The sequence below is a fragment of the Cajanus cajan genome, chromosome 8 (genome assembly GCF_000230855.2).
Source record: "Cajanus cajan strain Asha chromosome 8, NIPB_CcT2T_4, whole genome shotgun sequence".
Taxonomy (NCBI): Eukaryota; Viridiplantae; Streptophyta; class Magnoliopsida; order Fabales; family Fabaceae; genus Cajanus; species Cajanus cajan.
Genome location: NC_138524.1, coordinates 1,175,144 through 1,188,458, shown reverse-complemented (window position 1 = coordinate 1,188,458; position 13,315 = coordinate 1,175,144). Strand labels below are relative to the sequence as shown.

The 13,315-nt window shown below is 44.8% G+C and overlaps 2 protein-coding genes across 2 annotated transcripts; one reads left to right on the top strand and one right to left on the bottom strand.

Annotated features, from left to right (window-relative positions):
* The first annotated feature begins 736 nt into the window (after positions 1 to 736).
* On the top strand, positions 737 to 3,500 carry LOC109798891 (Excinuclease ABC, C subunit, N-terminal). Its single transcript, XM_020359321.3, has 3 exons — positions 737 to 1,034; positions 1,373 to 1,479; positions 3,126 to 3,500. The coding sequence occupies exons 1-3, from the start codon at positions 841 to 843 to the stop codon at positions 3,317 to 3,319; spliced, it is 495 nt and encodes a 164-aa protein (XP_020214910.1). The 5' UTR covers positions 737 to 840; the 3' UTR covers positions 3,320 to 3,500.
* A 335-nt stretch (positions 3,501 to 3,835) lies between these two features.
* Positions 3,836 to 5,142, bottom strand: ASAT1 (acyl-CoA sterol acyl transferase 1). The gene has a single exon (XM_020359402.3). It carries the CDS (start codon positions 5,087 to 5,089, stop codon positions 4,052 to 4,054), a length of 1,038 nt encoding a protein of 345 aa, XP_020214991.1. The 5' UTR covers positions 5,090 to 5,142; the 3' UTR covers positions 3,836 to 4,051.
* Positions 5,143 to 13,315: the final 8,173 nt, after the last annotated feature.

The window sequence follows — 13,315 nt, the reverse complement described above, 5'->3', positions numbered from 1 at the left end:
TGTTTATGAAGAAAAGCTCTACCAAAATCTAAAATTTTAAGTAAAGAAATTTACTAAAAATACAATTTTTTTGGTGAGTTTTATGTCTTATTTACTAAATTTATCATGATTTTTTGATGTTAATAAATTTCAATAAAATAAAAATATATTCAAAAGAGTAATTTAAAAAATATGTTATTATTACTCCTCTTACAAAAATCTTTCTTCATTGATTTTAGTACATCAAACTAGACGTTAACAAAAGTCTCCTTGTTAATTAAGCTTATAGTATAAACTAAAATACAAAAATTAAAAATTAAAATGGGTGGCACTAACTCTCCTCACTCTCATTTAGAAATTCTAAATATTATCTTTCTTTACTTTTCAATGTGCTTTCATGTATTACTTTCACAGTAAATCAAAAGACTTCTATACTAATTATCTTAAAAAAATATTATTTTATTTTCATCCGTATATTTTTTCAACATTCTATAATTTACTTTTTCTTATTTCTGTTCCAATAATTTTTAATCACAATATAAATTATTTATTATAATATAAATATAATTTATACATTTAAATAATTTTAATAATAACTGAATTATATATTTATTATGAATTTTAATAACATAAAAACATGTATGTGGTAAGATATTTAAATTATTTAAATCTTATTGTTAAGGTGAAATTATTTTTTGTTTGTTATTATTATGGTATACTCAAGTTTATTGTCGAAACTCGAAAGACTCTTTCTGTATTTATCTTATTCCACAAGCATATACGATGAAGATTTAACATTTTCCATGTTTGTGTTGGTTAACGTTGTTTCCAACGGCTAGGGAGTAACTGCTCCAACGGTAGATGATGAGAACGCTATCTACCCAATTTCGCTCCGTCAAACGCCCAAATCCAAACCCTAAATTATCCAAATCGTCGTCTCCTGCAAAATCAGAAAACGCCAAACCAAAATCAGAGCCATGGTGCGTTTATCTCATCCTCTCCACCAACCATCCAATCAAAACCTACGTTGGGGTCACAAACAATTTCCCTCGCCGGTCGGTAACCTTCATTTTACCTTCTTCTAACCTTCATTTTAATTTCCGTTTTCAATTAACTTGTAATCCGATCACCATTCTGTCCAATTGATGTTGGATTTTTTTTATTTTTTAATTTTTGCATTTCTGCCATGAAACGTATCATGCTTTTTTGCATCTATGTTTTCCCCATTAAAATTAATCAGTGATTAATGTTGGGGTTAGATTTGATTCCAAGGTAAATTACAATGCTTATGTTCTGTAGTGTAAAATTTCCTAGGATTCTTGGCTCAGGAAACTACAGTTTGTGTCGGTGGTTAAGCTAGATGTTTGATTTGTACTTATCTTAATTGCTGTAGTTTGAAGCAGCATAACGGTGAACTTAAAGGTGGTGCAAAGGCATCCCGTGCTGGAAGGCCTTGGATTTGTGCATGCATCGTTTGTGGTTTTACAGACCGAAGTGATGGTATATATGTTTATCTTTTGTCTTCTTTTATTTACATCACGGTACTACATGATTGATTTTCTACTGTTATATGCTCAACTTATGTGGAGAAAAAAAAAATTGTTCTACCTATGATCGTGCTGCTTATTTAATTTTTTTTAGTTTTATAGAATATTTCCCCTTTGATGTTTGTACATTTGGGTGCTTTAATTTACAAGTCACCTGCTAATACTTGATGTAGTTGTATGGTAATTTATATTATATGTGAACTCTGCCCTTAACTATGTTATTTACAAGATATAAAGGACCTGAATGCTATTTAGCTGCTGTGAACATATAATTTAATTGGTTTCTTCCTCTATTCAATAAGATGTGCAGGAGGACTTCTAGAAAACGATCGGAGGAAGATAATTGATCAATTTTTAGAATTCCTGGTTAATTTAACTTAGTGGTTTATTGCAGCGAGTTTTGTCAATTAAATTAAAAAAAAAAAAAAAAAAAAACCAGTACTTGTTAAATTTGGCCAGATCTTTAATGTTTCCGTCTCCAGTTCTAATCAGTTTTAGGGGAAGATTGCTAATTGCTTGACTTCAGCAACATTCCTCATTAGTAGAGTCCCTTCTTCTCTACTTAACAGTAAAACCAACTCCTCGTATCAATTGTTGTATCTATAGGAGTCAGATTGCTCAGTAGAAAGGGTTTTCAGTTGTCTATGTTTTGCATCCACCCTACCCATTCAGAGAACTACATTCAGTCCTCAGGTAGTCCCTGCTGTGTTTGTGGGGTATCCTATATTCCTATTTGATTATAAGGATTACAAACTGTATGCCCTGCAAAGGAGGTCCTTCTTTACGTCCACATTGTCCAGAGACGTGATTTTCATAAAACTACCTTCCCTTTCCTTACTTTCCTGTGCACAGATTCCTCTTTTCTCTGGATCAATTTCCTGACTTGATAATACCAATTCCTTTGCTGAACATGGCTACTACTTGCACTAACTCAAATCCAGTAACCCAAATAAACAGTTTCCAACAGATATTGTCTCAAGCCTCCTAAATACTTGTAAGGTATAAAAGTAACCTGAGGAAATAAATTAATAACAGAAAAGTAATAGTTTAGCTAATTTACAAATAACTGAATAAACTAATTAATCTAAGCTATATTATATGTAATGAAAAAATTGTTTTTACTAGCGAAGGGAGTATTTTCTCAGCTGTAACTAACTTCTGAAAAATGAGATGATTATTTTGTGTTGATTTTTATTTCTCATTTTTACAGTACTACCCTTTGATTTGTTCTCATTTTTAGCATCATAAGTATCTTTGCCACAGGGTTGACTATTTAATAGCCCTTTAATTATACTAGTGATTGGCAATTCACTAATTTGAGAAATTTTTAATGTGCAATCGAGTTATTGTATTGGCACCAATTTGTGCTTATTGACAGGCCCTAATTTCTACATTAGTTTTTTTAAAAAATTCTTTTGCAATACCCTGAAGCTATCCTCGCAATACTATAATGCAGCTATCTTTTACTAAATTGACTAAGATTTTCTTCGTATGTAAAACTGTCTCACCGTGTTATGTTTGATCTGATAAGGTTTCAACATTGCCCGTTTCTCATAGCTTACAAGTTGATGCATTTTATGTTTTCCTTCCTCATTGTAGCTTGTGTATTTGAATCAAAATGGAAAGCTTTCTCAAGGAGAGCTCCCCGCAAAAATAAAAATGACGATCTCTCCATGCAAAGTGAAGATCCATCATTACCACTACTGCGACACAGACAAGCAGCTTTGAGTAGAGTGAAAGGTTCACTTGACTGCACTAACTTACAAATTATTTGGCATTTGGATCCATTGTGATCCAACTGCCACAATGTATGTGTTTTACTTAAGTAATTGTAACAAGTTCAAATGGCAAAACATAGGCCATATATTTAAGAGAAGTGCTAGCAATACAGTAATTAACACAATATTTTTAAAAACAGTTTCTGTTATTGGTTAAAATTTATTAAAAATTATAAAATCATTGGTGTATTGCTAACCTTTCTCTGTATAAACTAGCCATTTGTACCATAGACATTGATTGGTTCTTGTATTACAGTCTCTGTATATAGCATACGAGGGATGAAAGGTCCCATGTAAAAGCAACTCTTTGGTGTAGGGAGCATGAAATGAAACAATATTCATTTAGCAAAAAAGTAATATTTTACGATGATGCAGGGATAATATTGTACCCTAGGCATTGATTGGTTCTTGTAGTAGGATATAGGGAGCTTGGAATGAAGCATTATTTATATACCAAGAAAAACATATTTCGTCCTTCGAATGCAATAGATAGACGCTTTCATTAAAAAATAAATAAATAATAGCACCATATATAAAAAATTGGATACATTATCTTTTATTTTTGGTGTACAGACTCAATAAAATTACACCCCTAAAAGCCGGGTCCATGATACGGCCTAATGGTTAAGGATACATCATGCTAACAGAAACAAAAATGAATGGGATCGTATCGTAGTATCCTATAAATAGAAGACGAGGTATAAAATAAAATAAGGATGGATGATTGAAGGGGTGAAGTTGATTGAATTAAATGATAATATTGGTGTGAAAGAAGTTTGAGAATCGGGAAGCGAGATTGGTGAAAAGCTGGCCTAAAGCAGCGTATTCCTGAAACGCCCTAACATCAATCCGACAGCGGATGAACTCGGGCAGGAAGAGGGAAATGCAGGTGGCGAAGACAAAGGCCGCCGTCAAGGGCCCGGAAACAAGCGAGGGCAAGCGGAAGGTGGCGGCGAGTGCCCTCTTGAGCGCAATCTCGAGCGTCAAGGAGAGTCCATGGAGAAGAAAGAAGGCCGTCATCCAAAACGTGGGCTCCATCCGCCCAATGTAGAAAAGAATGAGCTCGTGCATCAGACCCGACACCAGAAAGGTGGCGAAAACCGCGGGTAGCGGGGCCCACTTGGGGCCGAGAAGAGCGGCGGCGGCCCTGAGCGTGGGGTGGTAAACGGTGGGGCGCAGGATGGTGGTGACCATGAGGTTCCACCTCCTCCCCCAGAAGTCCTGGAGTGAGGTGGAGCGCAGGGGATTGTTGAACTGCGGCTCCAGCTCCAAGCCCAGGAGGGTCCGCGCGAGCGCTGCAACAAGGGCGAGGATTATCTCCAAGAGGAAGTATATGTGGAAGCAGTAGATGCACATGATGAGTTTGGGATGGATGTTTTGAGTGTAGTCATAGGCTTTGACCAAGAGCCCCACCAGGAGAGCCTTGAAGGCGTAGCGCAAGGGGTGGGAAGTATTGGTGGATGGATGTTTAGTAAGATTGATGGGGAGGCATGCGAGGGCGGCGAAACGAGGGAGGGAGACTTGGGGGTGGGAGAGGGGTCCTTTGTCGAATGCCAGGAGGAGAAGCTTGAAGTTGGCGAGCCATGCGAGGAAGAACCCTAGGGTTCCGCTCAAGTGTACGGTGGAGAAGGTGAGCGGAAGGAAGAAGAAGAGTGAGATGACGGGAAGGAGAGAGAGGAGTCTCGTTGGGCCTGGAGGGATCACTTTCCTCATCCAATAGCAGTAGCTTACCGAAGTCCCAACCCAGATCCACATCTTCATCACACTCATCAACTCACCCTCCATCGCTCCCACCTCCACCGCTCTTTCCTTCTTTTTCTTCTATAAATAATTCTTTAAACTTGCCCTTTTTATGCCTTCTTTTTCTTACAACGTGGTTTCGCTAAAAGTAAAACCCGCGTGTTTCGTCTACGCCAAAAAAAAAACAAACATAAAATAGAAAATTTAAGAAAACATTTTTCTTTTAATATAATTAGTGCCCAACTGGCCTTTGCGTGAATTTTTTTCTGAAATAATATTTTTTTTAAAAAAAATTACAAGAATGATCACTGTGCAGGATTATTTACCAAGATAGAACCATTTACTGTTCAAGCTCAGAATTCGATTCCCCGGGAACCGAATTCTGAGCATCAAAATGTAATTTTTTTTGTTTTTTCAACTCAGAATTCGGTTCCCGGGGAACCGAATTCTGAGTTGGTTTTAAATTTTTTTTTTTTCGTGTATGGGGCAAATGTGGGCTGATCTGGGAAGCGGAACGGCCCGTTCCAAAAGCAGAACGGGTCGTTCTGCTTAAAGAAACAGAGTGCAAATTCTTTAAGCAGAACGGGCCGTTCTGCTTTTGGAACGGGTCGTTTCACATTCAGAATTTGCACTCTGTTTTTTTAAGCAGAACGGCCCGTTCTGCTTTTGGAACGGGCCGTTCCGCTTCCCAGATCAGCCCACATTTGCCCCATACACGAAAAAAAAAAAATTTAAAACCAACTCAGAATTCGGTTCCCCGGGAACCGAATTCTGAGTTGAAAAAATAAAAAAAATTACATTTTGATGCTCAGAATTCGGTTCCCGGGGAACCGAATTCTGAGCTTGAACAGTAAATGGTTCTATCTTGGTAAATAATCCTGCACAGTGATCATTCTTGTAATTTTTTTTAAAAAAAATATTATTCCAGTAAAAAATTCCCTTTGCGTCGGATTAAAAGTTCTAACTTCTTTTATTGGGTGAATTATGTTTAATCAATGACTATACACTACTACAGTGTTGTTCTCAGACAGTTTTGCATTTGAATTATGGGCTGTGGCCCGTGGGCCGTGTTTCCACAGGGCCCTGCCAAACTACATACTGTGCTCAATCTTGTTAATTACGTTGGTCGTGCTCGTTATTTGTGTTTATCATCTTTCGTGAGGTATTTCTTTCCCATCACACTTTTACTATTAACAATTCAACGGGAATATAAACCTTAAACTTTGTTCTTACTGGAATTTGGTCGTGGTGGTGATCCGTCCAGTAAGACCGGTGAGCCTCCTTTGATGATGTATTGGTGCTCCGAGATGGGGGAGGTACCTGCAAAAGAGACTCCGATGCTAAAGTTAGGGTTTGTATGAGTATGAGTCTCGTATAAATAATGCACGTACCTTAGTGTGAGTTAGGGTTATTTTGGGCTCTGGGCCTGAGATAGGATATGATAAGATATGATAAGATCAGATAACATATCTCGCCTGGGGTGAGATCCCTTGAGGTCAGTTATCATTTGCTTAAGTACCGGGCTGACGTCATATAACGCCTATCCGAGGTCATCCTGTGTCGTGGTGCCGAGCTCCGAGCTCGGTTTCACAGATCGGATAGTACATTAGCCCCCCGAGCTCCGAAGACCGTAGGTCGAGGAGTTAAGACCAAGCTCGCCAGGGGGAAAAGCATCTCCCGCGAATGTGGCTTGCAGAGGTGCCATGTGTCACGACTATCCATTTCCTGGAAAAGTGCGTGTGGCGTGTTGAAGGAAATGACGGTTATACAATGATGGTTTCATTTAATGCGCCGTCAGGTGTGTCCCCCGGCTGACACGTGTCGTGGCCGTTTGGATTTTTGAGAAACCCTTTTCTCTTCTCGCGCCTCTTCTCTTTTCACTTTACTCTTCTTTCCATCCTTTCAGCTTCTTGCGCACGCCTTCTTCCTCGTCTTCATCCTTTCCATTTTATCGATGGCCGGTGGTCGCGGTGCTAGTTCTTCTGCGCCTGTCAGGGGCAGGGCGCGCGGTAAGGTGGTGGCTACCGGAAGGGCCGTCGATTCGAGGGCGGGTTCCCCTCCACCTGCAGACCTGGAATCGGGAGTTCCTGGTTATGGTTGGGTGAAGCGCGAGATGGCCAAAGTCGAGAGTGTCTTCAAATCTTTTTTGGAGGTTAACTCGGTTTGGAGGACACATAGGGTTTGCGACTCCTCTATCTCTCAACTGATTCGACTAGAGCCCTGTCCGGCCGGAGATTATGTGTTCATGGGGAAGTCTACCGGCTCTCTCCACTTTTATGTGTATCAGTGCTTTTTCAGGGATCTGGGCGTCCGTCTTCCCTTTACTCAGTTCGAGTGCGACTTTTTGAACTACATTAATGCTGCTCCCAGCCAGTTGCATCCCAATAGCTGGGATTTTCTGAGGGCGTTTCAAGTCCTCTGCACAATGTTAGGGATGGAGGTGTCCCTTCGTGTTTTCCTCAGCTTCTACCAGTTGAAGTCGGGTGTTCCGCCTTATGGCGTTCTTTCTTTAAATGGGGGTAAAGATGGGGGTTTGTTTACCCTTTACTCCCAATCTTATAAGAATTATAGGCAGGAGTTTTTCTGGGTTGCTCTTGTCGATGTCGACCCGTCTGAGGATGGTGCGTTCTACTTCGGCGGGCTGCCGAAGTTTCCTTTTTACTGGTGCCCCGACCCGTCTGGGTTCAACAGGGTGGATCCCTCGCAGTTGACAGCTCCGGAGGTAGCTGCCGTTGAGGACCTCAAGGCACTTCCCCGACCTCTAGATGTTAAACTCATCTTGTCGCTTGAGAGTTCGTTGCACAGGGGGAGGGGTTTGGAGAGTGAGTATCTCCTATTTTCGTAACTTGTTAGGGTTCGTGCAACTTGCTTTCGTTGACATGTGTTCCGCTTTACGTTTGCAGGTATATTGGGGAAAAACCTGTGGCGCGAGCTGAAGCACCGCTACAGGGTTACTGAGCTCGAGGCTTCTGAACTCCCCGAGGAGGAAGCTTCCCCCCTGAAGCTCAACCGAAAGAGGAAGAGGGACGAGTCGGGGACCTCTACTCCTCGCGGGACAGAGGGGGTTACTTCCCCACTGCCGCTGCCGAGGTGATGGATCTGACTGGGAGTCCTCCGCCCGAGGGGGGAACTCAGGCGGCTGTCGGGGGGGTGTCGCCGGTTGGTGGGCCTTCTGCCCGGTCTACTGGGGTATCTGCCCGAGCTACAAAGCGAGTGGCTAAGACCACGTTGGTAAGCGCCCTGCCCGGTTATCCCTTCTTTCATTCTTCATGTTATTTTTCAGTTTCCTGAGCTGGAATTGTCGGTTATAGGTGGGAGTTGTCGCCGAGGTAGCTTCTCGAGCCGCTGGTCAGGATGTTTCGATCTCCGAGGCGATGGCACCGGTCGCGGCGTAGGTTGTCCGAGCTTCTGAGGTAGGTGGTGTGTGCTCGTGACGCCTCGATGTACTGAGTGTTTTTTGTTTGTTGAGCTTATGTCTCTTGTTCTTTTTTCCTTTTGTAGGCGAGCAGGGTTGGTGTTTCTGGTGCGGGGCCAGGGGCCTCCGCCGCTGCGCCGTCTGGATCTCGCGGCCCGGTTCCTAGCTCCGAGGTTCCGTCGTTCGCTCCGGTGGCGAAGCGGCCCCCGAAGCGTCCGTACGTCGCCTATCGCTATGCGCGGGAAGGTGCGTCTACGCGCTTGGAGCATCTAAGTGCGTCAGAGGAAATCAACTCTCTATGGAGTGCCGCAGCGACTTCGGAGAAGCTTTTCCCTAAAGGGTCCCTGAGTACGGCTGACCAGGCGCTGATCGAGTCAGCTGGGCCGGTGGGGAGCTTTGATGCTGCTCAGATCTTCTTGCAGAGGGGCACGACCATTATGGATCACTGGAAGCACAAGTGGTCCAAGCAGCAAGGGGATGTTGCGATGCTGAAGGGTCGGGTTCAATCCCTGAGTGAAGAGAACAAGGTTCTGAAAGAGGAGAATGGTGTTCTGAACTCGGCTCTGGGTGAAGCGAAGCTGCAAGGGGCCGAGCTTCAAGCTGCGAGGAGGGACCTTGCTAAGGTTCAGGAGTCACTGGAGGCCGTTCTGCTCTCCAATGAAGGTTATGTGGGCCAGGTTCGCTCTTTAGAGGATGAGGTATCATTTTTGAAGAGCGAGCTGGTGTCAGTGACTGAAGAGCGTCTTCGTGATGAGGTCGTTCTTGGCAGCCAGGAAGAAGAGATAGCTGCTCAGCGGAAAGCTTTCTCGGCGCTGGAGGCTGAGAATGCCTCACTGAAGAGGAGGCTTGAGGAGGTTGAGCGTTCTGTTGTGGTGGAGCACAAAAGGGGCTTCCTCAAGGCTGCTCGCCAGGCTAGATTCCTTGCGCCAGGGTTCGACTTTTCCAGCATGCATGTGGAAAAGGTTGTTCGCTTTGGGAAGCTGATCGGTGAAGACGACGTCGAGGATAGTTCTAGTGATAATGCCTCTGCGTAGGCTAGTTTTATTTGTTTTTTCATACTTGTATTCATGTTTTGAACATGTTTGCTTTGTATATATGCACCTTTTTTCTGCGCCTAGTTTTGAGGTTCAGTTTTTATTTGGTGGCGTGCTGCGAGGGCTTGAGCTCGCTTTTAAGTAGTAATGCCGTGGTTCGAAATTGGCTTTGGACGATCGTGTTTAGATCGACTTTTGGGCCTCTAGTAAACATGGTGAGGCTCGTATTCTAATGAACACGTTGCGGTTTGTACTCGCTTTGTACTTGACTTCTGATGAATGCGGCGAGGTTCGTTCTCGACCTCTTGTAAACATGTTGAGGTTCGAACTCGACCTCTAAATGCACGCGGTGAGGTTTGTACTCGACCTTTTTGTGAACATGCCGAGGTTCGTACTCGACCTCTGAATGCGCGCGGTGAGGTTCGTACTCGACCTTTAATGAGCGCGGTAAGGTTCGTACTCGACCTTTTTGTGAACATGCCGAGGTTCGAACTCGACCTCTAATGAGCATGCCGAGGTTCGTACTCGACCTCTGAATGCGCGCGGTGAGGTTCATACTCGACCTTTAATGAGCGCGGTAAGGTTCGTACTCGACCTTTTTGTGAACATGCCGAGGTTCGAACTCGACCTCTAATGAGCATGTCGAGGTTCGTACTCGACCTCTGAATGCGCGCGGTGAGGTTCGTTGTCGACCTTTTGAAAGGAAGAAAGTGTGAATAAAGGAGGATGAGTCATTTTATTGATGAAAACATGTGCCTCGTTGAAAACCCTCTCAGCCAAAACCCATCTTTTTTCTTTCTAGGGACAAAAGACTGAGGTGGGAAAAGAGTGCACGGCTCATTGGTACAAAGTTCAACTGAAATAGAACTTGAGATGTGTGGCATTCCAAGTTCGCGGTATGGGTTTCCCGTTGAAGTCTTCTATGACTCGAAAGGGGCCGCCCCAAGTGGGTGCGAGTTTCCCGTCCGACGTGTCCTTTCTTGCTTCACCCAGTAATCGCCATACTAAATCTCCTTCTCGGAAAGTGCGAGGTTTTACTCGGGTGTTGTATCTTCGGGAAGCTCGGAGCTTGCAGGCTTCTTCGTGGCTTTGGGCTTCATCTTTGAGCTCGTCCACTAGGTCAAGGTCGGCCGCTAGTTGTCGAGTGTTCTGCTCGCCATTGAAGGTTTGGCGTCTGTGGGATATTTGGCCGACTTCTATTGGGATCATTGCATCTGTTCCATAGGTTAGCCTGTAAGGTGTCTCTTGCGTGGTTGACTGGGGGGTGCAATGGTATGCCCAGAGGATGCTGGGGAGTTCCTCAGGCCATTGTCCTTTGGCGCTTCCTAGACGCTTTTTGAGCTCCCTGAGGATGACTTTATTGGCGGCTTCAGCTTGTCCATTGGTCTGGGGGTGTTCCACCGAGGTTGAAAGGTGTTTGACTCCGAGTTCGTTGAGGAATTCTTCGAACTCTTGTGCAATGAACTGTCGCCCGTTGTCAGTAACAAGGGCATGAGGGATTTCGAAACGGAAAATGATGTTTTTCCAAGTGAACTTCCGCACGTTCTCGGTGGTAATTTTGGCGAGTGGACACGCTTCGATCCACTTGGTGAAGTAGTCGATTGCTACTAGGAGGAATTTTAGCTGTCCCTTCGCAGGTGGGAATGGTCCAAGGATGTCCATTCCCCACTGGGAGAAGGGCCATGCTGTCATCATGTGGTGGAGGTTTTCGGGTGGCTGTCGGTGCGCGTTGCCAAACTATTGGCATTCTTTGCATTTTTGGATGTGGCTTTGGCAATCTGACTTCAAAGTGGGCCAGTAGTACCCAGCTCGGAGTACTCTAGCTGCCATTGAGCGCGCGCCAGAGTGCATACCGCATATCCCTTAGTGGATTTCCCTGATGACATAGGCTGCCTGAGATGCTGTTGGACATTTAAGTAGTGGGGAGGAGATGCCGCGCTTGAATAATTCTTCGCCAATGATGACGAACTTGGCCGATCTCATCCTTACCCTCCGAGCTTCATTCTTATCCTCGGGCAGGACCCCTTCTTTCAGGTATCTCCAGATGCTTGCCATCCAGCCCAGGTCTTCATTGTCACTGAGGTTGACGATTTTGTCGTCCAGGCTGGGGGAGTGTAGGGTTTCCTAGATGATGGTTCGGTGCTGCCCGGGTCTTTTGGTGTTGGCGAGCTTCGATAGGAGGTCAGCTCGGGCGTTTTGTTCTCGCGGCACGTGCTTTATGGTGAATTCGTCGAAAGCTGAGATCTGGTGGGACGCAGTGTGGAAGTACCGTTGCAGCATAGTGTCCTTTGCTTGGTACGTCCCGCTGAGTTGCTCCACCATGAGCTTTGAGTCACTGTTGCAATTTACTCTTCGAGCTCCAAGGTCGCGGGCCAGCCTCAGTCCCGCGAGGAGTACCTCGTATTCCGCCTGGTTGTTGGTCACCTTGAACCCGAATTTGAGGGATTGCTCCAAGGCGACTTGGTTTGGCCCTTCCAGAATGATGCCTGCACCGCCTCCTTTGGAGTTGGAGGATCCATCCACATGCAAAGTCCACGCCTGGGGTTCCTCGGTGACAATTGGTGTGAGCTCGGCTACGAAGTCGGCCAGGCATTGGGCCTTTAGTGGTCCGTGACCTTCGTATTGGATGCCGAACTCGGATAGTTCTACTGACCAGGCGATCATGCGTCCAACGAGTTCGGGCTTTCGCAAGATTTGTTTGATGGGATAGTCAGTTTTAACTACCACCTGATGGCTTTGGAAGTAAGGTCGGAGTCGTCGGGCTGCGGTGACGAGTGCTAATGCCAACTTTTCGATCATCTGATATCTTCTCTCCGCGTCCTGGAGGACTCGGCTGATGAAGTAAATAGGGGTTTGTACTTTTTGATGCTCTTGTACGATAACTGCACTGATGACGTTCTCTGCTACCGCAAGGTAGAGGAGGAGGTCAGTGTTGTGGTTCGGCCTCTGTAGGATTGGTGGAGTGGTGAGGAATGATTTGAAGCTTTGGAAAGCTTCTTCGCACTGATCTGTCCATAGGAAATCTTTTGGATTTTTTAACAGGGTGAAGATTGGTCCTGCTTTCTCCGCGAGTTTGGGAATAAAACGGGACAAAGAGACTAATCGCCCGGCCAGGCGTTGGACCTCTTTTACCGTTTGGGGGCTTTGCATCTGGATGATGGCTTTGCATTTCTCGGGATTAGCCTCGATTCCTCTGCTAATGATCATGAAGCCGAGGAATTTACCTCCCTGGACGCCGAAGACGCACTTCTCCGGGTTGAGGCGCATGTTGTGCTTTCTGACCTGGGCAAACACTTCGGCGAGGTCGGTAGCATGGTCTATTGCCGAAGTGGTCTTGACTACCATGTCGTCAACATAGACTTCCATGTTTCTCCCGATCTGTTGATGGAAAACCTTGTCCATCAGCCGCTGGTAGGTCGCTCCAGCATTTTTTAGGCCGAAGGGCATCACCCGGTAGCAGTAGTTGGCGTGGTCGGTGATGAAGGACGTGTGTACTTCATCGGGTGGGTACATCATTATCTGATTGTACCCAGAGTAGGCGTCAAGGAAGCTGAGGAGGGCATGTCCGGAGGCTCCATCGACTAACCTGTCAATGCTCGGAAGAGGATACGAGTCCTTGGGGCATGCTTTGTTTAGATCGGTATAGTCGACGCACATGCGCCACTTTCCCGAGATCTTCTTTACTAGGACTACGTTTGCCAGCCAGGTGGTATATCTGACTTCACGGATGAAACTGGCTTTGAGTAATTTCTGTGTCTCAGCGACGATGGCCTCCCTTCTTTCACCGCCGACCTTTCTTTTCCTCTGGGCGACTAGTTTTGC